Source organism: Manacus vitellinus, unplaced genomic scaffold (genome assembly GCF_001715985.3).
Source record: "Manacus vitellinus isolate BGI_N305 unplaced genomic scaffold, ASM171598v3 scaffold_2_pilon, whole genome shotgun sequence".
NCBI classification, from domain to species: domain Eukaryota; kingdom Metazoa; phylum Chordata; class Aves; order Passeriformes; family Pipridae; genus Manacus; species Manacus vitellinus.
The window spans coordinates 4,988,115-5,015,014 of NW_021940208.1; the positions used below are offsets into that span (position 1 = coordinate 4,988,115).

Sequence of the window (26,900 nt, forward strand, 5' to 3'; positions counted from 1 at the left end):
TGAAGCTGCCATTCACCAGCTCAGCTGGGACAACTGCCAAGCAGTCACAGAGGAAGACAGGCTGACTTAGCTCTGAGCCATGGGGCTAACCCAACCTGCACGTGTGCAAACACCACAGGTCAGATGATGGAAACACACTGTAACTCAGGTGTCTAAGTACTGACAGGGAATTAAGCTGTGTTCTACAGCCATGGGTTTCACAGTGCCACAGAATGTTTTGCTAAAGCAATAGGTTCTGACTTAAGCAGTCACACGTCAGTACAAGGGCAGTAATTATATGATCAAAAAATTATATGATCCTCTCTTTAGGGAGATCTATAATAGTTGTTCCAATAGTCACAATACCCATGGCATATGGCAAAAGACAGAAGGAAAAATCAAGTTAGGAACCTTTACATGGGAAAAATCACAATCAGTTGTCAGTTAATTAAACTAACTACCTCTGAGGCAGTGATGTATATATCTAGACTCTTAACAATGATTGAAGAGAAAAAGGCATGCTTGAGGCCTGGTTTGACTCATCCAAAACTAAACACATAAACAGGTCAGAGGTCTAGAAAGGGAGCTATGGGAAGTATTTCAGGTGAAACTGTCTGCTACGAGCATCTGAGGGCACATTACAGCAATACCAGTGCTTGTGTGTCTGTTTTCTGTGATGAATATGAAAGTTAAGCACTATACAGTTACCAATACCACCACAAAACAGGTGAGAAATAGAAGATCTCAGATTTGTATTGAAAAAGGAATGGGAGGAAAATTTTTGCCTTTATCCAAATCTGCTTCTGAAAAGGGCAGATTCTGAGCTCTTCTAAGCTCAGATAGCACCATTTCATTTGAGTGGTGAACGAAAAAGGGGATCTGAGTTACCACTTTGTTTGCAAAGGTCTCAGAACTATTGCTTCTGAGGTTTCTTCCTCTTTACCCTACTTTTTCTGTCCTACATTTTTCATTATTCAAATAATTTATTTTAAAAAGCAAATAACGCTATTGCCTGAAAATCTACTAACTGTGTGCTCCTATGCAAAGTGTTATTTCTAGAGTGACTAACTTTTCCAAAAGTCACTTCTTTCAGCTTATTCGATTGGAAATTAAAATGATATGTACTGGGATTTGGGCAATAAATGACTTCCCATCAACAGCACCTTCTCATCAGTAGCTGAAAATACTATTACACCCCTTATCTTTTCTCTTGACATACAGTTGCTTTCCCAACCTACAAAACAAAGTCATTAAGGCTACAAGATATTCTAATTAATTTTCAAAACATAAGACTTTGTGTTAAGAGACTTGACCTGAAACAACTTGCAGAATTGGTTTGCCAGCAATCTGTATCCCCACTCCTGTCCTTACAGCTCATGGCAGGAAATTGCTACTTCACCACATCTCCCAGGTGCAGACAGCAGAAGCTAAAGCCATCCAGAGGAGAAACTAAACAGTTCTTCTCTGCATTTCAGGACAGGTCTGTGCTCCTCTTGCATCCTTTTAATTTAGGCTTGTAATTGAGTTCTCTGAAATAAATCGCTAAGTGTCTTTGGTGTCAGGTATAAACTGTCAGGAATGTGAAAATGTGATACAAAGGAGAATTTTAATAAATAGGATAAAGGCTGAGAGAATAGGTCAGGAGAAGAGCTCAAATGACAGTATGTCTCAAAAAAACTCCTCCAATCTAATATCCTGTCTGCAGAAGCAGCCTTTAGAGCATGCTTAAGAAGGATAATAAGGAATGTGTAAAAATATAATAATCCTTCCTCAAATAGTCAGCAGATTAGAGATCACTAATTGTCACAGGGCTTAAGGGATCGAGTGACAACACGGCTCCATGGTACCAATGCAGCATAAAGAGTTGGGTAAACCATCTGCTTCTCAACAGCACGTTTCACTGTGGGAGAGATCTCTCTCTTTAGCAACTACTACAATAAATGCTCTCTGTAATGTGACAGTGTCCTGAATCTCATACAGTCCAACATAGGCAGACCTTTCTCTCAGTGGAGACTATAAATACTGAGTTGGCTGAATAATATTTAAATGCTAATAGAGAGCAGTTCATACCACAGAGGTAATCAGAAAACTTTAAAGATGCCACTTATTTTGGAGAGCTCATTTAGCCATTACTTTTCCATTACGCTCTCCCAAATAGCCTACTGCCCTCTCCCATCTAGAAATGCTGCTTAACAACAAAAGAGCCATCATTCTGAGGCAAAACAGAGGCTAATTACGCCCATAATCTGCCCCTGTCTAGCCAACATCCTATACTTCAAGCAAGAACAGAAAATCAGGGTGATTATGAAACATATACACATATGGCATTGCCCTCACAACTTTTGCCTACTGAAGTCTTCCACAGGCAAGTACGTAGCCAGACCAGAAAGTTCAACAAATATTCACGGACTTATTATCCCTGCATTGGTCTAATCCTTTTTAGGGATACAAGCTCATTTGACTCAATTCCACAAACACACAAGCTGATACAAATTAACACGGAAAATATTTCTTCATAAGAAATGAAGCAGACAGTGCTGTGTATTTGTCTTCCTTACAAGGAAATGCTATGCTAAGCAGGAAGAAAGTCAGCCACCAAGGAATAATGACAACTATCACTTGAGCATACAACTGTTACAGGGAGCACCAAATTACCATTCTCCTCTGTGGGGAATCCTGGCTTACACCCCTGATCTGGAGGACATTCAAAGAGCAGTGGAAGAGCATGGAAGAACATGAAAGCAAACCTGTAATCTCAGTGTACCATAGGCATTAATTAACCTGGCTGCCATCCAAACTGCTGGCATCAAAATCCGCTTATCTGGAAGCTGCACATTTCAGCATTTCTGCAGATGCTACTACACATAGAGGTACTGCACTGTACAGGGGCAGTGGGCTACCCAAAAATAAGAAAAAGAGGCAGAAATGAAGGAATACTGAAAATTATTACAGTGCAATCAGAAGATCTGTTAGTAGTTGGAAAAACATGTTATCTGAAGAAATGGCACATCTGAATAAAGCAGAGGTTGCATCAAGAATATAATAAAAACAACTTTGGAAAAACAAGCATGAACAATCTCTAGAGAGAATACACCACAGTCAAGGAGCAATTGTGCTGGAGCCAGAAAGGGAGAACAGTTCAAGTAAAGGTATTTCTCTCTGAAAAGGAATTGTTTTTCTACATACCTGTCCAGTCTCCTACTATTTTTACGTGGACCCCAAACGTTGCTTTGGTATCTGTAGGGCACTAAAAATATTAAATATATTAAGGACCACTTCTGGTTAATAAAAAAAACAAAAAAAAAATGCATTGAAAGTACAGTTGTTAAGACAGAACGTGGTGTAAATAAGTCATTCCTGAGCAGCCACACCAGCAGCCATACCATTTAAAAAGCAAGTCTATCATCAATACAGTTAGGGAAGTCAAGCACGTCTAGTCTCCAATCAGACTTAACCCTTTCTTCTGGTCACAGAGGAGTTTTGACGTTTGCTTGGGGGTGTGATTTGGAACAGTCCCTTCACTAAGCGTTACTCAGAAATTATACCAACTGTAGGTACAAAAGCATGGAAATACTCACTCTACTATCAACACTTATCACTCATAATCAGGAACCACCCCATCACTCCTATTTCAAGGCTTTTAAGAGATTTCTGGTTCTTGAACGTCAGAGTCCATGTTTTCAAGCTGATCATTCTCACACAACTGATGCTTTCCTCTAAATGGAACTGAGATTTTGCTGCACTCCACAAGAGCTTACAGTTTGCAAAGGAAAAGCACCATATTGTGTCACATCATAAAAATAACTATCTAGCCACCATTCTCTCACTCTGCACATACACCCTCACCTCAGGGCTATTTGTTTGCGACTATTAACACAGGAATGCTATTATTTACAGTCTCATCCACATCATGGTATCTAAAAACCTCCAGACAAGCCAAGTCAAAGGTTTTTGTTTCTTGTTAGCTACAGGGGCATTTCAAATGCACTGCCTGGACAGCTTTTGCAGGTATACTAAATAATTGCACACATAAACAGGGCAAGTAACTATTGCTCAAGAAAAGATTCAGTGCTTTTCTTCTATAAACCAACATCTTCGATTTATTTTTTTGATAACAGATAGTACTACTGAATTTTGATACCTTTCTTAGAACCTGTTAATGATTGATTCGAGTTCCATCATGAAACCAGTACTTAACAGGTGATGTTCCCGTCTCTCTTTTTTTTTTCCTACTGCTAAAGACAAATATGAGTTCTGAGGAAAGGGTTTAAACTCAAGAAACACATCTATATTATAAATAAAAGAGTTCCAGGTAGCAAATCCAAGCACCAAATACTCAATCAAGCACTATGCTTATGAAGACACTTGGTTCTGTTATGGAGCTTTGCCATTAGTGTTCCCAAGATAATCTGTTGTGGAGTGCAAAACAACTGGCCTCAGGACTGAGGGTTGGTTCCTTATTTTACAGCAGACAGATAAAAGGTTAGTACTATCTACACCTCGGCAAACCTAAACAGGGAATACAAAGTCCCAGCTAGTCACTCCATTTTCCTGAAGGGGAAGAGCACTCTTGTTAAGATTGCTGATTACTAAACATACTTATATTTAACTTCTTGTCATCTTCCAAGTTTTCCTATAAAAATGGGGTAAAGAAGCCTGGAGTCCCAATTATTTCAGCAAGTTTCAGACTTCAAAAGCAAAACGACATTAAGGGAGGGATGCTCGTAAACTTCACAAAATGAGGCCATGATTTGCTATGCCTAGTTGCAATGTCTTCCTACAAAAATATCAAAGACCAATTCTCCATATAAAAGCAGGTAAGCAGCCTCTCAGGTAGAAAGTTGTGTACTGGCAGTAAAAAAGGTCTGTTCTCCTGGAGGTTTCTGTAAGAGCCTTTAGCAGGGTTTATTTTTCACTCTGGGCTATTGCACAGCTCTCTGTTTCACAGGAGGTTGACTGATTGTCTTCTTTTAACTATCCACAGTTCCAGTTCAGTACACCTTCTATAAAATTGTCTGTCATTTCCTCCTTCCATGAAGTTAATAGCAGAATACCCCTTGTCTCCAGCAAGAACAGGTTCAAACCTTTTATACTTTACATTACCCTTGCGACTAACTCCTTTCTGCACTACTCTAAAAAATTATCCAATAAAAGTGAGATTTATTTCTCTTTAAACTGTAGGAAATCTATTTTGATACTTATAACTGGATATGAGAGCTCCTCAGAGAGTTCTGAAAAAATCTTGTTGTACTGCTAAGTCTTACCAGAAGAAACATGCCCATATGGGCTACATGGAGTGAAATGCTCCCACTTCAAGAGACAAAAAGCATATAGATGGACCAGTGAAGGGCCACCAAAACAATGAGAGGATTGGACAACCTGACACACAAAGAGAGGTCAAAAAGGGAACTTGCTTGTGCAACCCACACAGGAGAAGTCTTGAGGAGATCACTGTCTTCAAAGAAATCAAAAATAGCTATAGAGAAAATGAAAGTGCTCTCCTGTCTTCAGCACCATGCATGGAAACAGGACAACAGACCAGGAACACAAGTTTGTTCAGGGGAAATTTCAGAAAAATATTCTTCCTTGTGGAATAGGCAGAGAAATGGTAGAATTTCTCCTGCTAATTCAGCTTCACGTGACTCTGAATAACCTAATCTAAAGCCCTTGCACCAGAAGGTCAAGCCAAATGATCTCCAGAAGCCTCTTCCAACTTTAGACTTTCCTATATACTTGTAATTATAACTTTGAAATTTGTATTTACATTTTTTCCTGAATGGATCACTTACTTTCCTCTCTCATCTCCATGAAGACAATTAAGTTTCCAAACTGTGGCTTTCTCAAGACTGTTAGAGAATATATTGCAGCAGCTTAAGAAATATTCAAAGACAGTTTTTCAAAAGTTTAATCATGGAAGTGGGTAAACTTTCCTATGTTATTAACAGACCACTTGGCATGTGTAATGAAGTGAAAATATTGTCTTATATATTTAACCTTCTTCATGAAATCACAGAATCATATCACAGTTGAGACTAGTAAGCATCTCTATTGACCAGCTACTTCAATCTTCCTTCAAGAGCAGGGTCTTCAAGAACAGGTGGCCCAGGACAGTGTCCAACTGTGCTTTGAATGTCTCCAAGGATGGCAACTCTATAGCCTCTCTGGGCAATCTGGGCTACTCTCACAGAAAAAGTGGTGTTTTTCTTAGGTCTTGATGAAACTTCCTGTATATTACTTTGTGTTGTCCTGTCACTGGGTGAGCATCTAGCTCTGTTTTCTTCACTCATCCCTTAGTTCCCACTCTCTCAGCCTCTCTTCATATTTAGAGATGCTCCATTTCCTTAGTCATCTTCATGGCTCTTTGTGCTCTAATACGTCCATGTCTCTCTTATACCAGTGAGCCCAGAACTGGACACAGAGATTCAGATATATCTCACCAGTGTTGATCAGAGAAGGGTCACCTCCCTGGACCTGCTGGCAACAGCCAGCCTAGTACAGCCAAGGAAGCTGTTGGGTTTTTTTGCTGGTTCATGGTCAACTTAGTGTCCACCAGGACCCCCTGGTCATTCTCTGCTGATCTGCTTTCCAGCCAGGCAGGTCAGAGTTATTGCCTTGTTCAAATAAAGGTGTATCAGTGGCCTCAGCAATGCATCATGCCCTCTCTGCAGCTGTGAACAAAACCAACTAAAATTGTTTTTAAAATGTCTTCTGGCAAATAACATTTGGACTTCCTCATGCTGCTTTTAATGTGGAAGCCCTAAGAAACAATTCACTGTATTGTGTTGAGAGCTACATGCAGCCCCTTACTTTTTCTTTATTGCCCAGTAGGAAACTGTAAAGATTAGTCATTCTTAAAATCAAAAAATAATTTCTCTTAGTTCCTTTTCCTTAAATAAACCATGTTTTCCAGACAGGTAAATCACTAACTTGAATAGTCTGTAATGAGAAGGGACAGTAGACATCATTAAACTAAGGGTCACAAGTGCTTTTCAGTAGTCCTTTCCAGATTTTGAAGAGTTAAATGAACCTTGTTTGCTGCATTCATTTGATTAAAATGCTATGATTTGCAAATTAACAGTTGCAGATAGTGTAACTATTCAAGTTATGTTAATTTTATTCTAACTTTAAGCAATATATACCTTTTAAAAGTGAAAGATTTTACAGGCATGAATGTCTACACTAATCAGGTTACCTGTCAGAATTTGGCCCTCCTCCAAAAGCAATTGAAAGCCAAAGGAATTCTGTTAAATTGAATAGGAGTTGTGCAGATTTACACCCCAAGAGAAACTAAACTATGTTCTTAGCATCAGTAAACTGGTAGATTTCCCCAGAGCTGGTAATCCCATGTGAGCAAGTTTAAAATGCCTAATTTTATTTTATTTTTGTATGTATTTTCATATTCAACAGAATTAGAGTATCTTCATCATCATCATGGCTAGGCTTAACGAACAAAGATTTGGGAAGGGCTCTACCCACGTTTGTAGAGTATCTTACACGTAGATAAAAACTATGGAATATAGTTTATTCTATTCATAAAACACCCACTTTTCCATGTATTTTTTCCTTTTTTTTTCAAGTTAACTTGGAATACAAATGCAAGTTATCACATAAGAATTTTGCAACAATACCTGGAGAACTTTATGCTTATAAACCACCAAATTAATTACGCTTGCCAGTAACTACCGCTCTACTATCTATCTCTATGCTGAGATAAAATTTAGATGATAATTTCAATAAACTTAATAATATATAATGCACAAGATTAATACATACTTGAAATGTATTTTTTTAATCAGTTTTACATTGTAATCATGGTTCTAAGTTGCCCACTGCCTTGCTTTTTTATGAATATAAAATGAGCAAACTAATTACTGTTAGATCACAGTGATAATACCTTATACCCACTATAGTGGCCTCGCATTGCACCAGTGGGGGTTTAGATTGGATATTAGGAAAAATTTCTTCACCAAAATAGTGGTCCAGCAGTGGAACAGGCTGTCTAAGGAAGTGGTGGAGCCACCATACCTGGAAGTGTTCAAAAGACATGTAGATGGGGACATGGTTTAGCGGTGGACTTAGTGCTGGATTAATGGTTGTACTTAATCTTAAGTGATTCCATGATTCTATATGGGTACAAAAATCTGCTCTAGGTGATGAGCAATGGAGAAATCTGCATATGAGAGCACAACATAAAGCAAATGAAAACTATGTTATAAGCATCTGTGCCTCCAACTTAGAATACCCTGAATATTTAACATCACTGGTATCTACTCCCAGTCAAAAATCAAGTCCAGAACAAGAAAAAGGACAAACCTTACTAAAATTATTTTAATGGTATTAAATAATATTCAATATTTTAAAACACTTTTTAGGCCTTGGAGCGCATGGAGTGTGGTGAGTCAACAGAAAACTAGCAAGAAAATAGAAACTTAATTCCTGAATGTATCCAGTTCTTCTGTACTACTCTTCCATGAGAATTGTGAAGCCTCTTTGGAGAGATATTAGGTTTTGATTACAGGCTGTCATGGAAATGCTAATGCATGCACCAAGATAGCACTGCAGAATATCTGTTATCAGAAGAAAGGAGATGAAAGAGATGCCCAAGTTACATATCCCCATGTGGCTCTGCAAATAAACCTCCTTACAAGTTCCTGTGGATATACTGCTCTAAGTCTACTGCACCACAGTAAACACCATCTTCTGAATTTGGTGCTGTAGTAGGTGGTCTGAATAGTGCCCAAAGCTACAAAGAAGATCTGTGGCACAGCTGGAAGAACAAAGTGTCTGATTTGGGAAATTAAAAAGCTCATTGTGGGGTTTGTTTAAATAAAAAGAAACTCTTTCAAAGAAGGCTTTCACTTTGAGGAAAAAGCCATGATATGATCCTATTATGGATCTGCAGATATCCTGGCCAGGACTGGAAACATTACAGAGACCCCATTTCCATGCTACTGTCTGCCAGGGTGGACCAGTTGCACTTCAAACCCCAGTTCATTGGCCCATCCTTACTCCAGACTCAGATGAACTCTTACCCAGAACAAGAAAACACATTAAAGACTTGGCATGTTCGGAAAAGAGGTAGAAATGAGGGGGGAAAAAAAGAGGAACAAGACACAACCAATGTATTTTCCCTCCTGTAAAGGGAAAAAAAAAAAATAAGTAAAAGAAATAAAAGGCTTTCAACATCATCAACTGACAAGAAAATGTGAACCTCAGAAGCTCACTAAGCTGTAGCTTGTCTGGTTTCATACAGAACTGATATAAACATTCCTAAAATGATTCACTCTGACATCAGAAAATTAACAGGAGTGATGACAAACACAGGCATGCTATATAAAGGTAGCCAAAAAATAGTAGCTAGGCTTCAGTCTAACTCATAGGAGGTGACCTCTGCTACACTGGACTATCCCTGTTTTAACTAATTAATCCCATAAGAAGCAAATTTCAGAGGAAAATGAGTTACTATGTGGAGTTATTCTTTTAAACACATTTCCCCCTCAAAGGCTTGGAGATTTACTAAAACATCTCTGTTTATTTTTCTGTTTCATGTTATTTTACAGATTGGATTTTGCTTAAAAGTTTTCCCTGTTAGAGACTTGGCCTTAAAGCTATCCTAATTTAACTGGCAGACATCAGCAGACATTATAACATCTCTGAATGTGGGGAAATCCTAACCAGGGAACATGATTTAAGTATCAAGGGTGTTTGGAAGATCAAGGCAAGACCACCATGTCTTCTGTACTCATTGCTTAAGCCAGAGCCCTCCCAGCTCTACAGCCAACTCCTTGCAAGCAACCCAGCTGCAGAAACATATCCCAAACACTTTTCCTTTTCACTTTCCATTTCCATATACTCCTTGTTGTACAACCTCAAACACCTCCAGTCTAGCTAGTGGAAAAAACACACCACAACACTGCAGGATGCATCACTGGGCAGCTGCAGTTCCAAGAAGGATCATTCTGGTCATCTGGGGTCTAACTTGCTCTGTAACACAAACCACAAACCCACACCCACTAGTTCCCGTGAGTCTGTAGTTCAGCATTTGCTACTTCAGTCCCTGCAGTCTCAGTTGTTAAATTTCTCTCAGTGTTCAAAATGATCTTTGTTTTCCTTAGGTCTGAATCTATGACCATTTGTTCCTTCATTTCACTCTTGCACCACAGGAAAACAGATATCTTTAATGTAACAAATACCTTAGAATTGTAAATAGAACAATACTTGTAAAATACATATAATGTTGCATAAAACACAAAAATCGTTGAACATATAACACGAAATTTCTTTTTTTGTTTTCTAGTACACCTGTAGTAGCCCAACTGCTATTCTATTTCTGTTATGGATGCACTACAAAAATACAATTTGACAGACTAATCAGTATTTCTTTGCCTCTGCAGCTCAACCAAAGCAAAAAACTTGCTGCTGCCCTTTCACCCCAGCAGACACATTACACTTCACAGAATCACAGAACACATGAGTTGGAAGAAACCCATAGGGATCATTGAGTCCAGCTCCCTATAACATAGTAAAATGTTTCAATCCTAGCAATATTCAGCCTATATAAATTATGGATTTCAAGCTGCTACCTCAGGAAAGAAACCTTTCGAGGTGCTCAGGATGCAAGCCTTCATCCCTGAACAATGCTCCTGCCCAAGCTGCCTCTCCACGTCCTCCAAAGGTATATGGACATATCGCCAAGAAACACTGTGCTGAGCTGACGAGAGATGAACAAGGAAACTGAATGGCACAAGAGATTCATTCTCTATCATCCCTGGGAAAAACTATGGGCCAACCCCAGACTCATGCTAACTGGTTCCCAGTGGTGTGAGGCACTAATGGAAAAACCATCAAAGGATCAATAGGTTTTCCAGTCAGATCACCAACACCCTAAAGAATCCTCTGTTCCTCCAAACTCCCCTGCCAGCACATACAGTATTTTACCAGGCTTAAGCAGACATCCCCATCTGTCAGATGGTCTTAATTTTAGGACAGCAAGAGGCAAGGGACTTCATTTCTTCTGATATTTTGTTCACATATTAATAGTATTCATGTTAAAGGTTGTTTTTTTTTTCATTTTGATATTTTCCTGCAGTTCCTAGACCTTTCTCTAACCTGACCTAGCAGCTAAACTAAAAGCACCACCTCTCGATGGGAGAAAACATATTTCTTTGTGAAACTCAGTAGATGCTTATTATATATTGTAAATTTAGTTTCATAGTATTAAAAAAAAAACAAACCAAAACAAACAAAAAACCAAAACAAACAAATAAAACAAACAAACAAAAAACCCCTGCTTATAAGAGGAATCTGCCACATTCTGTTTAAAGTGTCTGCTGAAGGAGAACTTGGGATTTAGTGAACTCGAATGTAACAATTTCTGTGTTCCCGTCATCCAGGATTTTAAAGTTTAAATAAAAGTCAGGGTTTACATAGGGTTTTTATACAGACCCCAAAACTATTAATCCCCAAACCAAACAAAAAAGTCTAAGGAAGTACTAAAGACATCTGTGATATTAATCTATTCTATTTTTGTTTTACTTAAATTCTTCATCAAACAGCTGCTAGATAGTCTACTTCTACGAAGAGCAGACAAACTCTAGGGATTTCTTTAGTTTGCCAGCAAGATACTTCATAATTTCCCTAAATGCTCTGCAAATCATCTCACAAAGACAAGTTTTATAACTATTTGCACAAGATATTTAACAAATCTTATTAGAATGTCATCATGTTAGATTTTGTTTTTATTGTATTTATCTGACAGTATGAACTTAGCTCTTGATGTCCTTACATACTTTTTACTCAGGCAAACTTCCAACAACTTTTCCATTTTTTTATGAAGTATTTCAGAATTTGGCCCCTAGGCTTTTCCTGTTTTGGATAGTTTATTTCTTAAGTTTACAGTGCAGGACACGTGTTTCTCCATCATCTCCTTGTGCAATACAAAATTTCTTACTTAAAGAAGCTTAGAGCTAAAACTTCACTTCTAGACTGTTAATATCTTCACTGATTTCAAATGAACCCTGGATTATACATGAATAAAGACAACTGTGGTCTACAAAACACTGTTTTTTTCTTACAAAAGCAAATGTATTACTTGCAACGTTGTTTATACTCATATATTATTTGCTAAGACTTTTCTGACAAGGAATCAAGCCCAAAAACATAAATGTACAGATCAGGGTCACCACCTTGTAATCCCATCGTGCCCAAATCCAGATACCAAATGGACTTAAACAGAGGTGCAGAGATAACAAGGAAAACTCAATCTACCAAAAAAAAAAATAATTAAAAAAAATCAAACCAAACCAAGAACTTTAAAGGTAGAAAATCTATGAATAAGTAATAGTTCTCAGTCACTTACATACAGTATAAAACTTGTAATGTACATTCAGAAATCTCTTCCAGGTAATTCTTCTACCTATTCTGAGATGATTAATGGATTTAAGAGTTTCTCTGCCCAAGATTCAGTAATAATTACTTTATGAAATTTAACTTGGATACTAATCAGGTAAAGTATTCTTCCTCAATAATATATACCTGGATTTGAGTGGATCTGAATATCTGCATATGCAAACTTATCCTCTCCTAAAAACTCAGCTTTGACATGTTAAAAAATGCACATATACCATCCCCCTAACTTGGTACATGCCATAAGTGACATAGCAAGGATTTTATCATACATTTCTATGAAAACAGAATTCAAGATCCTCTGGAGTTTTTCTTTTCTTCCTCATACAGAACTGTATGTGGAAGGAAAGGAAGAAAGATGTGGTACTACAAATCCTCCTGATGTGATCTGCTTCAAATTAACCATCTGCACAAAAAGATGGAGAACCAGAAAAATGACATAACTTCTTGGATTTTTTTTTTTTTTACCAGACTCTTCCAGGTTCTACTTCAGTGGGATTTAAAAGTAGTTAAAAGTAGATTTGTTATGCAGCACTGAAGTAGGGGAGGTCGGAGTAGATTGTAACACAGGATAAAATTTCTACTTTCAAAAAATATTTCAAACCTCTTGTTGCAGGTAGTTGATCATTGCTTACCTGTTGCCAGAACTGGGATCTAGACACTGAATGAAGATCCAACACTCTTTGGAGGATCCGAAGACACAGTCACTGGAGTCTCAAGACTGAGATCTTTGCTGTGGCTTCTTTATTTTGATTTTTTGCTTTATATGTGCAACTTCCAAGCCATCTGCCTGTTCTAACTCTATCTCATGAAGCTACTAGACAGCTGGCATGCAGAGTACATCTTATACAGACACAAAGCTCAACAAGTGTTTATGCAAGTTACCTGTGTCTAAGTATCAATAGGAGTAACTTGAGATATGTGCCAATTAAAAAAAAAAGTCTTTAAAGGAAACTTCAGAATATTCAGATTTCAGGTCCAAGGGGAAACAAGGGCATGACAGCAGCTAGCAACACCTAAAACCATCAAAACTTTGGAATAACAGATTATTGATCCAGCATTTACAGATTGCTGTTGCAAAGTAAAAGTTTCACCAAACCTCAGATCTTAGTCATCTCCAAATTTAGAAGAATTCACCTCTTAGTTTTGTCTTCATTTCAACGTCTGTTACAGTCTAAGTCCTACATGAGGTGATGTAATTGTTTCCTACCTTCCTTTGCCACAAAAAAATCAACACTACTGAAATAACAAGGTCACCAAGCTTTATGAGCTGCTGGGAGTAGACAGCAGTCTACTCTAAACTGCAACTTGTGAGAGTTTGTGCACTGACTCTGTAGTAGACTCAGCAGAGGCTGCACAAGAGAACCCAGGACATCCTCTGAAGCACTTAATATCTGCAAAACACAAGGCTATTTCCATGAGGCTTCCAATCACTGCATGCTAATGCAAGAAATTCCAAAAACACAGCAGAAAAAGTGACTCCTGTTGTAAGACACTAATATATATTCTAAATAGAAATCTACTTCTGAAGCTACTCATTGACAAAAAAAAAAAAAAAAAAAAAAAAGAAAGAGAGGGAACTCAATACCGGGGGAAAATGTAAGATGGAGAAAAACTCAATGCTACTGTAAACTGCAAGCCTTAGTCTCTTCTTGTTTGTACAGGTTAAAATTAAGAGCAACCAGAATGGAGTCAAACACTTTATAAAATGTAAAAAAAAAAAAAGGGGAGGAAGAATAAACTAACTTTTTTCTTAGTTTTGGTAAGAGGGACCATCCTAACTACTGGAAATTCTTACTATTGATAATGTTTGTTTTCTTTTTCAAGGTCTTTAAAGATTGTCTAAAAAAAATTACACCTAAGCTGTGTTCCATAGCAGATGAGTTCCACACTTTCTTCCAGAAAAGTGTAAAGAAATGTCAATCTCGGGAAACAGAGCACTAGAGAGATTTCTGATGTTTCTTTGGATGGTCTGATCTCCAGACTATATCTTTTGGTTACTTTGAAAGACATCTCCTCAAAAGTGTTCATCAAGTGGAAACACACAAAAATAATCTGTCCATTTACAAACACTCAACTATTTATATACAGAAAGTATTTCTCTCAACTATAGATGAAAACACTTTCAAGCTGACTGTGTTCTGCTCAGATTCAAGTGTAAGATGCAATAGTGTCCTATCTAAAACAAGTAAACTGGACATGAGGGCATACAGGACTGTAAATGTTACTCACCCTGTCTTACACAGCACAGTAACAGCTGTGTACAGTGTACAGCTATGTATAGAAATCAGTAAAAAAAGCATCATAAAACATGATAAAAAGAAAACTTTTTGTTAAAGTGAAATCAAAGACAGTGGAGCAATGAAGACGCTATCAAGTGAGTAACCCACTAAACACTACCTAGAACTGTCCAGCAGGTCACCTACAGGAATCTCAGATGTTAGACCATCTCTTCATTAGCTTTCTCATGCTTTCCAACAGGTGACAAAGACCAGCAGTCATACTAGTAAGTACAAAGTCACTAGTGAGTAAAGACCAGCAGAAGCACACTTCAAAACTGAAGTTAAAAAAAAGCCAGCTTCCACACTGATCGTAAGAGAAAACTGAGATCTCCAAGTGTCTGAACTTCAGAATGTACAAGGGACACTACCAAAGGGTTGAGGGAGGTTATTCTTCTTTAGTCAGCACTGGTGAAACCATGCTTTGAGACCCATGTCCGGTGCTGGTTTCCTCACTACAAGAGATATGAACATAGTGGATAGCATCCAACCAAGAAGATGATGAAGGGACAGGAACATGTCTCCTATGAGGATAGATTTAGAGAGCTGAGACTGTTCAGACTGGAGAACAGAAGGCTCAAGGGGATCTTATCAAAGTATATAAATACCTGAAGGAAGGGTGCAAAGCTAATAAAGTCTCCTAATGTGCCCTTGGTCACAATTAAGAACTCCCTCTGGCTACAAGTGAAACATGTGGGAGCTTTGCCAGAATGCAACTGGAGTGGGTTCAGGGCCTTTACACAGCCTCTCTGTGTGTTCCTCCACCCTGGTGTTATGTAAGAAACTGAGCTAAATTGTAAATATTACACAACCTTGAAAAGGGAAGGGCCTAGTAAAATATCTGCATGACTCTTTCACAGTGACTCACCCCTTCATTTACACTTTTACTTATCATTCCCACTTAAAAGTATAAAGATATGCCTGAACTGGTCTTTTCTGCTTGAACTTTTTGTCTTTCACACATGCTCCAGACACAGTGAGATATTTCATCAGCATAAACAGGACATCACATAGTGCCTAGGGACAGACATTTTAGCATGGACTGTTGCAATAGGACATGGGGTAATGGTTTTAAACTAAAAGAGGGGAGATTTAGACCAGAGATAAGGAAGAAATGTTGCCCAGAAAAGTGGTAGTGGTAGATGTCCCATCCCTGGAAACATTCAAAGGCCGAGTTGGATGGGGCTCTGAGCAACCTGATCTAGTTGAAGATGTCCCTGCTTATTGCAGAGGGGATTGGACTAGATGGCCTTTAAAGGTCCTTTCCAACCCAAAGTATTCTATGATTCTAAGCAGGACAACAGTGCCAGGAAGAACACCACAGTCTTCCCCCAACTGTGCTACAGCCATTCCTGCACTGCACTTCCAGTACCCAAAGCCTCACACACCCCTCATGCTGTTCTTGCTGTGGATCAAAGTCCCATACTCCTAAACCAAGGTAGAAAAATTACCCAGGGATTATCATTATCCAACAAAAGAAGCAGCAGTAGTGTTCCAGCTTGATTGGTAACTACAGGTAGGTCAGATGGGAGTAGAAAAACAACTGAGTTAAGCTTTTGCCTACACATTCTATAAGCATTAAAGCCTTTGAAAAACTCAGGCTATGCAAGTGCCATTAATGATTCACCAAGCTATACAGAGGCAGCTTCCCTTAAGTGAGATTAATTCCCAGATTTACAGCACAAAATTTACCCTGGGTGAAATTTTGTGGGGGTTCTCCTGTGATTCCTGGCTCAGCATATAGATAAATAAGTTAACAAAACAAAATAAAACACCCTACAAACCCAAAGAGTTGGACCTGGTTGTGCCCTCTGAATTTTGGGTAGCAGTAAAACCTCCCGGTTTTTCCACAGCACTAGGTATAACTCAGTGGGGACAAAGAAAAGAATCAAACATGAATGTTTATCTCAATGATCTTTTTGAAGAAGAACATCCAATTCAGGCAATCTGAAAGCCTTTATTCCCCTTGGAAGGAAAAGGCTGTCACTAATATTCTCTTCTAAAAACTCTGCTTTTGTAACAATACAGTCAGTCAGTTCAGTAGCACATCCTAGGTCTCTGTACTGTGTACTCCTGAAGAACTTCAGGTACATTTATATAAAATTTCATTTTATTTCTGTCTATCTCCAGAGGCCTCAGTTCCCATTCTAGACCAACTGAGTAGAGTAAGTAATAATCTAAATGTTGTATGACTATTGGTGTATCACAATACAAAAATACAGCAGGAAATAATTTTAGAAACTTCTTTTTTAAACTTGATGTTTACCTAATTTTGGAAAAGGCAGTCACAGAAAGAGTTTCTCATTGAAGAGGAAAGATGACAAAGTTCATTACAATTTGTGTTCATTCTTCATTAAGGTCTACAAATACATCTAAAACTTCTTTTATGAAACAATTATCGACATCACATGGATTTTATTCATTTATTTATTATTGGTTTTCACTTATAGAAGACTTCAAAAAAAGTTCCTATTATCACTTTCTCAACAGTGGAGAAAATTAAATATGTATCAAGTACTGTCATACCTAATAATCATGCCATTTCACATTCATTAGTACCCTCATAAATGAAACATAAGCTCTTCTAGAGAGAATTTTCACCTTGAAAGAAATAAAGACCATTTGCTTACCAAATACAAATAAAAGGGAAAGTACAGAAAAGAACAGTATTTCTTACCATTGTAAGGGTAAATGGATGGCTTTCCAGGGCAGATACTCTTGGACAGTGTAGAATGACATACTGAAATAAAATAACAGAAAAGATACTTTCAGAACATCCAGTGATTGGCTAGTGTTTATAAATCAATAGTCATCCCTATAGACAACGCTACAGGAAACCAGTGCTTTTTTAGGGGCACATTAACTCACCTGACCAGGCCTTGCTTCAAAGTCATCTTTCATCATCCTTACTTCAAGGACATTGGAGGGATGGCTTATTACCGAAGTTATTGTGACTGGTTTATTGCTGCGGATGTAGCGGTACAGCCTTTCCACACAGTACAAGCACAGGGGTCCAGAAATCCAAAACCAGGTCTATGGGAGAAAAAAAATAGGTCACCTCAAGGAGTTTTAACTACATGAGTACTTGCAGGACCTCATTTCACATCTAGCCTTCAAATCTCTCTACATGCAAAAATTCAAGTATGTCCTGAAGCCTTAATCAGTCTAACCAGCAGCATCATCTACAAGCACAAGGAATTTCAATCATAAAACTCATCAAGAATAAAATGCTAATGACCTCAATTGCTACCACATTATTCTGGTTTTATGTAGTTAGATTGCAACTGGTTTCAGCAGCCAAAGACACAATACATAAATGGTTTCAAAATGTAATAGATCAGAGTACTGTATAATCGTTTAACCTTTAAGGAAAAACACTGTTTGTCTTGTAATATTACTTGACTATTATCTTACAATAATCTCAGTAAAAACCAAAGAAAGATTCATTCTTGTTCCATAGAATTTATGTTTATGTTAAACTAGTGTAAAATCATAGATAACAGAGAGGAATGGGCACTTCTGAATCACAAGTTATTTGCCCTCATGGAATATATGTATGCTAGACAGAAGATGTCCTGGAAATGCCCATTTCTCTGCAGTGATTATTCAGGGAGCCCAGGGAGCCCTGGGTGACTACTCCAGATGGAAACATTTGCAGCTGCTCAGCTAAATCTCATCCTAAGAGTCAATTACCAATACCTTATGGTAGACTTAACTACTAATTCTACATCTGCTCAGTCACTCAAGCTATGGCATTGAAGTGCCCTTGATCCTCACCCATCTTTCTTTCTCAATTTTTGAAGTTACATATCAGCCTCTCTTGCAACTAGTGGAGATTAATTAATTTCCACAAAAAAGCCTTAAAAGTTTCAGTAGCTCACAGAACCTTTTTTTTTTTTTAATCTTGATATCACAATACTTCCAAACCCAAAAAAGCCCTAAATAGTGTTACAAAGCTGCCAGGAGAACACTGAGTGGCCATCTCTTTCCATGACTCTTCTCCCATAATTGGCTCTAAAGCAGGTATCTTAAGTCCCTAAGACTCTTTACTGTCCTCTGGGTCATATGGAGCCAGCTATACACTGATGCTTGTAATTCAGGAGTATCACCACAACAAAATACCAATCCAAAGAACTTTGTTGGAGGAATTCAATGTAGAATTAACTGTTTCTTATTATGACTTCATGCCCCATAGAAAAATGGGTTCCCACTACAGCTCGTAAGGGACATACGTGTTCAAGAGAAAACAAGGATAATAACAAACTCCTGTGAGGTCTGTTATGGGACCATCTTGAATGGTGGGCCTTGGACTTGTGAACTCCATATTCGCAAGCTTCCTCAGGCTACTTACCAATACAGCCCAACTCATCTTTTCTCAAAAGAAAAGAGAAAATTTGGATGAAGAAAAAGCTGCTTCCACAAAACATAAAGAAACAAAAGGAAAATGGAAAACAGAAAAAGAAAAGGCTTTTCTATCCCTGCTGTCATCATACTCGTTTACCCATGCCACACATAAAACAAGCCTTTCTGCAAACAACAGGCCATAAAAGCCAAACCACAACCAATTGCAAACCAGAAATGAGTATTAGGACTTGCATCTGCATGGTAAAAAAGAGAACAAATGGAGCTTGATTATTTCAACTAACTACTGTCACACAAAGCTTACAAAGGGACCTTATGAAATGTTACATAAATGTTTGCTCTGAAGTGCTACGCTGTAATTTAAAGTCACATTTATAGCAGGACCAATACTTCTCTTATCATGTTGTACAAAAAATATTACAGCTGACCTCTTGACATTTTTCCACCCTCCCTATTCTATGCATCACATTGTAATGCAGCTCAGGGTTTAATACAGATTGATTTTTCCACACCAAATCTTTGAATGCCTCAAAAGGTTTTAATAATATTTTCCATTATTAAAACATCTGGTCTGGAAAAGCAATAATTAGTGCTTATGGCTGACTGAAAGACTTGGCAAGGCTTATAATACCTGAAATGTCGGATCATACAGACCTCTGGGAAGTGTGACTGGAACTTGGGTTCCTCGGAACAAATTCTCATAAAGTGATTTTGTACAAAGGGTTCTGGTACTGGGAAGTCCTCTGGGAAAGGCTCAGTAGCATAGTCAGGAAACAGCTCTTCAAAAGCCTTTGGCACAGTCAGATTCTGTCGGAGCGTTTTGTTAGGATTAAAGCAACCAGGAGGGTGTTCCTCTAAGTTCGTCTGGTACTTGAGCACTCCCCTACATGAAAGCAAGAACAGTAAAGACACTGAAGTAAGAAACAAACAACTTATCTTAATTCAGAGAGGGCTTTAGAGAGTAGTCATAAGCCTCATCTTCTGTTAGAATTTTTATTCCATTTGTTTGCAGGACTTTCAATGAGATTGAAGATTTGCAACAATAGAGCCTCCTGTCACTAGAGGCAAGGTTTAACTTTTCCAGCTCACTTGGCACTCCCACACTGAACAGCCTCAAGCTTATTGCTGCTTGAAAGAGGGAAAACATTGTGGGAACTTTGCAAAAAAAGTAAGTAATCACATTTCCAATTCAATCTCACACTGGCAGGCTGTTTTCACTCATCCTCCCTACAGTCAGCAAGCCCTGTTTCTAAGGGAGTCTTGTAGCAGAAGGGGCCTAAGTTGCCAAATCATAAATGGCAGGAATGTTCCTACTACTTTGTGTTTATCAGGTTTGCACACAATTCTATGGTTTCCTCCTTTGGATATAATCTTGTCAGATAAAAGGAAAAAAGAAAGTCCTGCATGATAGCCAAGGAACCTTCCTTGCAAATTGTTTTGTGGTTTTGATGGTTTTGGGGTTTTTTTTTTGAGCTAAGCTAAATTTGTAGTAAAATGAAGTAAGAACTTTGCAGCTGCAGTTAGAAACTGAAGAAAGAATTGGAAACCTGAGACACTCTAGGATATCTCAGCACATGAATGAATCATTGGAAACAGGGAAGAAAAGATAACAGTAGTAGTAAAATTCCTCAGAAGCACTACTTGTCTCTGAATCTGTATTTGATGACAGTAAATCTACAAGCGGGAATATTTAAAAAAAAAACAAAAAACAACAAACAACAACAACAACAGCGAAAAAATAAAAGAAAAACCAACCATCAACCAAATAAAAGGCTGAATGACACCTCTATAGGATGGTGCTGGGTTGGAAATGAGGCATATTGAGGCAACGTCTGGTGAGACATGCCCGCTGAGTACTAGACCATGTTGTGAAGGCTTATCTTAAGTATGCAATCAAACATAAGGACATAGACTCCCTCCTCCTCTCCTTAACACACAGCAGCAGTAGAAATAGAATTTAGTTCACAAGAAGAGAGAGAACTAGGACATCTGCAATACTCCCAACTTAAGTGGGCTCTGACAAGCTACTGGCAATCTTCCCTACAAAAATGCAATCCTGACAGCCAGTAACAAGCTTCCCACGTGGTCCAGTGAACAATGTCAGCTTGGACATTAAACCTCCTCACTCTAAATGCCACATCTGACCCTGGGAGAATCATTTGGGAAGTGTCCTTGCACCTACACCCATGCTTCTGCCTGCATTTACTGCTTGCATCTGCCATCACTGCTGGTCATCACATATTTGCAAAGTGGCAGATACCACTGGCATTACGTTAGTTCCCTGCTTCATAAATATTATAGTGCCTCATGGATTCAACTGGAAGTCAAAGCCCATGCAATATTTTTCCAGTCAACCTTGTGTGCAAGCCTGTCAGCAGCTCCCACAGCTTCTCTGTTCTCAGAACATCCAAAAGAGGATTTCCTTGAGACATAAATAGCTCTAAACATGAGAATACCTTCCAGTGATCTCTAGTTTGGTCAAACTATTACAAACATGCTGAGTGGCAAACAGTGATGACAAAGCTGTCTGTTAACAGCAGCTGCAACTACTCCCATTTCTGAAGTTGTCAAGGAAAGGCAAGTCTTACACACCCAAGATCACTTCCCAGAAAGGTTGAGTTCTGCACAATTCTTAAGAAATCCAAGATATATCCTCATGTATTTATTAGACGCAACACTTGAATATATAAAAACTCAGTATGAATGTCAAGAAGTAGGAGATAGACACCTTTAGCAAACAAAAATGGGTGAGACAAAATGAGAAAGTAATGTAAAAGTGTGCTACAGGCTGACCAGCACACTATGGAGAATCTGCAAGACTCTCAAGCTCTGCTCCAATTTTCCATGCCCAAAATAGAGACAAAATTCACTTCTGGCTGGAGCTGGAAAATAGAAATATCACTATTTCTTAAGATTTTAAAGCTTATAAACTAGACATCAATGATTCCAAATGTTTTTATTGGGAATTGCACTGCTCCTATCTCCTCATCCATCTTCTGCTGCTTAGCTCAAGGTAAGTTGCTTGAGGGGTCTGCTAAAGGTCAGTGTGTGGGTGGACTCATAAGAATTTTCACCCTTTGGAAGAAAAATCTTTGAATAACTCTAGTGAGAGCACAAAGGCCTTATTGTCAGCCTCTATAGACCACAGTAATACCACAGTAACACCAAATTTGGATCAGCTGGGAACCTGGCTCCAAAGATTTTGTATGTTTTATAGCTCCTTACACTGGTACTAGAAACATCAAGCATCTGTTTTACATAAACTAATTTTTGTTGCTGCTACTACTGACCTAAAATATAGATAAATGATTGTAGATATGCACCAAGTCTTAAGCCACTAAAACCTTTCAAAGTCATATTGCAAGAAGTATCCACAACAGTTTAAGCAAGACAAGAATCCAGCAATATCGTGGAAATACAGGCAAAACCTCACTCAAACTGTCTGCACAGTTCAGCCACAGAAGATGCCTTGTTCTGTAGTGCAACTGGCCACGAGTCCACAGCTCTCCAAGACATGCCACTCAGGAGTAATTTGGGTGCAGATATCTAAGTTTCCTTCACTCTTAGAAGAGATGATCAAATTATTTAGGTTGGAAAAGACCTTTAAGATCATTGAGTCCAACCATTAACCCAGCACTGCTGTGTTCACCACTAAACCATGTCCCTAAGCACCACATCTACAAGTCTTTTAAATACCTCCAGGAGTGGTGACTCCACTACTTCCCTGAGTAGCCTGTTTTAAAGCATCTTCTTTTGGTGAAGAAAGTTTTCCTAATATCCAATCCTAATCAGCCCTCATACAACTTGTGGCCACTTTCTCTTGATCTTACTGTTATCACTAATAGAGCCTATAAATCAATCCAGGTCACTTGAATCTTTGTAACAGCAAGTTAGTTGAAGTATCCTTCGGGCTTCATTGACTGTATTTATCAGAACTCATTAAACCATAATGGGAGAAAGACACTTAGAAAATATGGGGAGACACACATTTAGGCATCTTGAACTGACTCCCACTCTCCATGACTCATTCCCCTCCCATTTTTAACTGACACTCAGTTCTTTTAGATTTGCACTGAATGCCTCTGTAATTCAGTACTAAGGAGGCTGTGTACCAGAAGATGTCTGTTCAATGTTTGGTGTATTACTACAGTCTTGGGTTGCAAACTTGGTAAATGGAACATGGTTAGGAATACAGTGGGCAAAGGATAATGCAGTGAAGGAGATTAATTAAATGGGACATGAAAAATATCCCAAAGGCAATAACTGGAACAGATTACCTAGGGAGATTAGAGGATCTCAGTCACCAGATGTTTTAAAGAAGTTAGAAAAACACCTGTCAAGAATAATTTAGAAAAAGTCCATCCTGCCCCAGGATGAGGAGAACACATTATATCTGTCTTCTCCCAGCTATGAAAAGAGCTATGCCCCAGAAAAAAGAAACAGAAAAGCCCCCAAACAAACAGAAACAAACAAAAAACAAAACACACACACACAAACACACACAAAACCAAAAACAAACAAAAAAACCAACCCACAAGCAAAAAAAAAAAAAAAACCAAACTCACAGAGTACAGGAATTGTGTCCAGGAGTTTCAATTGTTTATTTCATTATTTATTTATTTCATTCATTCATTCATTCATTATTTATTTCATTATTTCAATTCACCAGATCTCAGGTTGCATGTTTCTGTTCAACAACATATTCCTCCCATGACCTTGCCAGGCCTAGTTACCTTTCCATGTTTACTTTAAGCAGCGGTGCTCAGTGTCACACAGTAAAGCACTCTGTGTTTCAGTAGATATTTGATGACATGGAGAAATACACCTCATTCAAATACACCTTCCCTTCTTTATACCAATCTCTGCATCTACATCCATAGAGGAAATATCACGGACATTAATGGCCCAGATTTTCATAGAATCATAGAATAGTTAGGGTTGGAAAGGACCTTTAAGGGTCATCTAGTTCAATCCCCAACCCATGCAGACATAGGTTGTAACTCGTGGAAGCTGCTTTAACTCGCAATAGAGATGGGCTTGTTTGTGCCTGATACAGTCCTGACCTTCAGCACATTAATACTGGTCTGATGTTTGTGAAAACAAGAAGAAAAACTTGCAAATGTTGTATCACACCAGTGAGAAAGAGTTAATTAGGGAGAAGTCATTCCTTCCCTCTCCTTAGGAGTCAAAATGAAAGGTAGAGAGGAAAATGCAAGAGATGAACAACTTTACTTCACATTCTTCTCTCACTAAACAGGTAGGAGGGGGTAGAGAAAGAAACTATGTTCTCTTGATTTCTCACTAGACACTGGAAAAATGGACAAGGAATAATATTGAAAGTGAAGAAATTTTTTCTAGTTGGCTGTAGTACATACAATACTTCAAGCTACAGTCTGATATTTATTTAAACAAACATCTGTTGAAAAACCATATAGGACAGCAAAGGTGGCCCAAAGTTGGCCCGCTGTGCACAAGCAAGCTCAGGAAAGGCAGCAATCAAGAAAACTGCTCTTTCTGGTTGTGCTTCAGGAAAAGGGACAGTGTTTTCCATTTACTTACCCAGAAACGTGCAGCATCAGCAGCATATAGAAGACAAAGAAAAGGTTGTGTGTATACCAGAAGATGTCATAGTTTGAAACCCTGAAAAGAATAAACCACGGTTCAGTGCTGTTTCAACTTAGATGGAATCACTGCAAATTAAAAACAGACCTGTGCACACAGGACATCATTATATGCTACATAGTCATGTAGAAGAGTCAAAGCCCAGCATGTTTTCCTACAGGCACACCGTTCTTGCACGCAATTAAGTGTTGAGAAGAACAAGTGACTGGCACAGAAGTAACAAGCTGACAAAGAGAGATAGGGATGTAGAAGTACAGAGACAGCTGAAGAACTCTTCTGAAATTAGGAGACTTCACTGCTTTCATAGGTCCTAGTTAGTATCTATGAAACTCTCATAGCTAGAATAGTTCCTCCATCTGCAGTTTCAAAACTCAACCCCTTTACAGTGAGCATCACCTTGCATTCTGCCTGCCCCAATACAATTTAATGTTTCACTAAGGTTACAACACATAAACAGGTAGCATGGACAGCAGCAGAAGGGCTAGTGGGAAGGGTAAAAAATTTGTGAGGGTATAGAGTGTAAGGAGATACAGGAGGAACAGGAACTAGAGCAAGAATGCAACAAGAGCACAGGTAGGAGAATTTTCAGTACAGGAAGCCACATACAGTATGGCTCTAGGACTGATGGTCTTGGGAGGGACAAGAAGAACATTACACTGTGAGAGCAGGAGAGGTGAAGGGAAAAGAACACTTCCTTTCATCAGTAATTTGTTACGCAAAATGAAAAGAACCAAGACCAAAGAAAATATCCACCCAGAACTGTTTTCTGTTAAGCTTGTTTGATTTTTGCTCGAGTAAAATAGTTACCAACAAACAACAACAAACAAATGGTTAAGAAAATACACTACTTCACAGCACACAAACACACCTTTCACACTACACAGTATGGTAGGAGAATCCCTTCCAAAACCAAAACCTACTCCCATTCATAAGCCAAACCAATTATTAAATAAAAAAACAACTTTAACACTGAGAACATGATTTGAGAAGCTATTCCTTTGGCACAGCTAAATTATTTTTTTTTCAGAATTTTTCCTCTCCTATGGTCTTCTACATAACCAGTTAACTGCTCTTGCTTCAATATAATTGACACATATACTGCATCTGTGACTGTCAATACAGGACTTATTTGTTTTCTTTTTCAAGAAAAAAATAATTTTGATAATCTGAGGGCTACCAAAATAAAATCCAAGCAAGTGAAGAAACAAGGAATGAAGCAAAGGAGGAACAAAGGAGCAAAGTAAGGTACCTAGCAACAGCAAGGGGTTCTGAAACCTCCCTTCCACCCTGACATCCTTCCCCCAGTCAGCACTATGTTAACACTTTTTCCTCCTTGAAGCTGCTCAAACCATTTCTAACTCCTCATACCCTGGTAGGCATTTCCATGCAGTCACTCATCATCTCAACTGGAAGGCACAAAAAGCAAAATTTACCCTCAGTCCTGAAACAGGTCATAGAATCCTAGAATGGCTTGGGTTAGAAGGTACCTTAAAGATCACCTAGTTCCTTGCCCCATGCTATGGGCAGGGATGACAACAGAACTTGAAGCTCTGGTTTAAATTCATATTTTGCTATAATACCAAAAGCTGCACACTGAAAGAATTTTTATTGCATCTTGAGCACCTTTTTCAGAATGCACCAATTTTTCAAAAAGTCAATTCTTGGACTGCTTCTGACATATTGCTTTCAACAGCTAATTATTGTTACTGATTAAAGTTACCATACACTTCTTGTGCATGTCTTGAATACACCTAAATGTCAGTTTCTAGCCACTTAAGTATTTTATTTTTCTTTCAGCACTCCTACAGATAACTGTACTATAAAATCCTGTTCCTCACATGTATAAAATTCCCCTAAATGTAAGCAAGCCCTCTGAACTTCACCTCCTTAAATTAAGGGGATGTGAATCCTTGAACCTCTTACCATGAAACATATTTTCCAACATTACGATAATTATGTATTTCTTGTATCTTTAAACTGTGTATCCTATGGATATATGCAATATTCTAACATATTCAATAATCTTCCTATTGATACACATATATTTTTATAGTTCTTCAGAACATTTATTTTTTTTTCCTTCTAAGCTCAAAATAGACATTATTCACAGAACTAATGCATTTCTTAGGACTGCAAAGTACTGAAAATTTGAGGTAAGTTGAATATTTAGTTTTAGTTTTGGTTAACCTACTTTAGAATTTTGCAGGTGAAGACCTGCAATAGTTAACTCACTGAGAAATGTCCAGGGAGTTT

General features: G+C 38.3%; 1 protein-coding gene across 1 annotated transcript in view; it reads right to left on the bottom strand.

Annotated features, from left to right (window-relative positions):
* The window catches only part of NOX4 (NADPH oxidase 4), a 103,006-nt gene that overhangs the window by 55,839 nt on the left and 20,267 nt on the right, over positions 1-26,900 (bottom strand). Inside the window, exons 7-11 of the mRNA XM_018071196.1 lie at positions 24,585-24,665; positions 19,680-19,908; positions 17,532-17,696; positions 17,341-17,403; positions 3,166-3,226 (exon numbers count right to left, since the gene is read on the bottom strand). Of these exons, the coding sequence (XP_017926685.1) occupies positions 3,166-3,226; positions 17,341-17,403; positions 17,532-17,696; positions 19,680-19,908; positions 24,585-24,665 (599 nt within the window). The remainder of the gene's footprint in view (positions 1-3,165; positions 3,227-17,340; positions 17,404-17,531; positions 17,697-19,679; positions 19,909-24,584; positions 24,666-26,900) is intronic.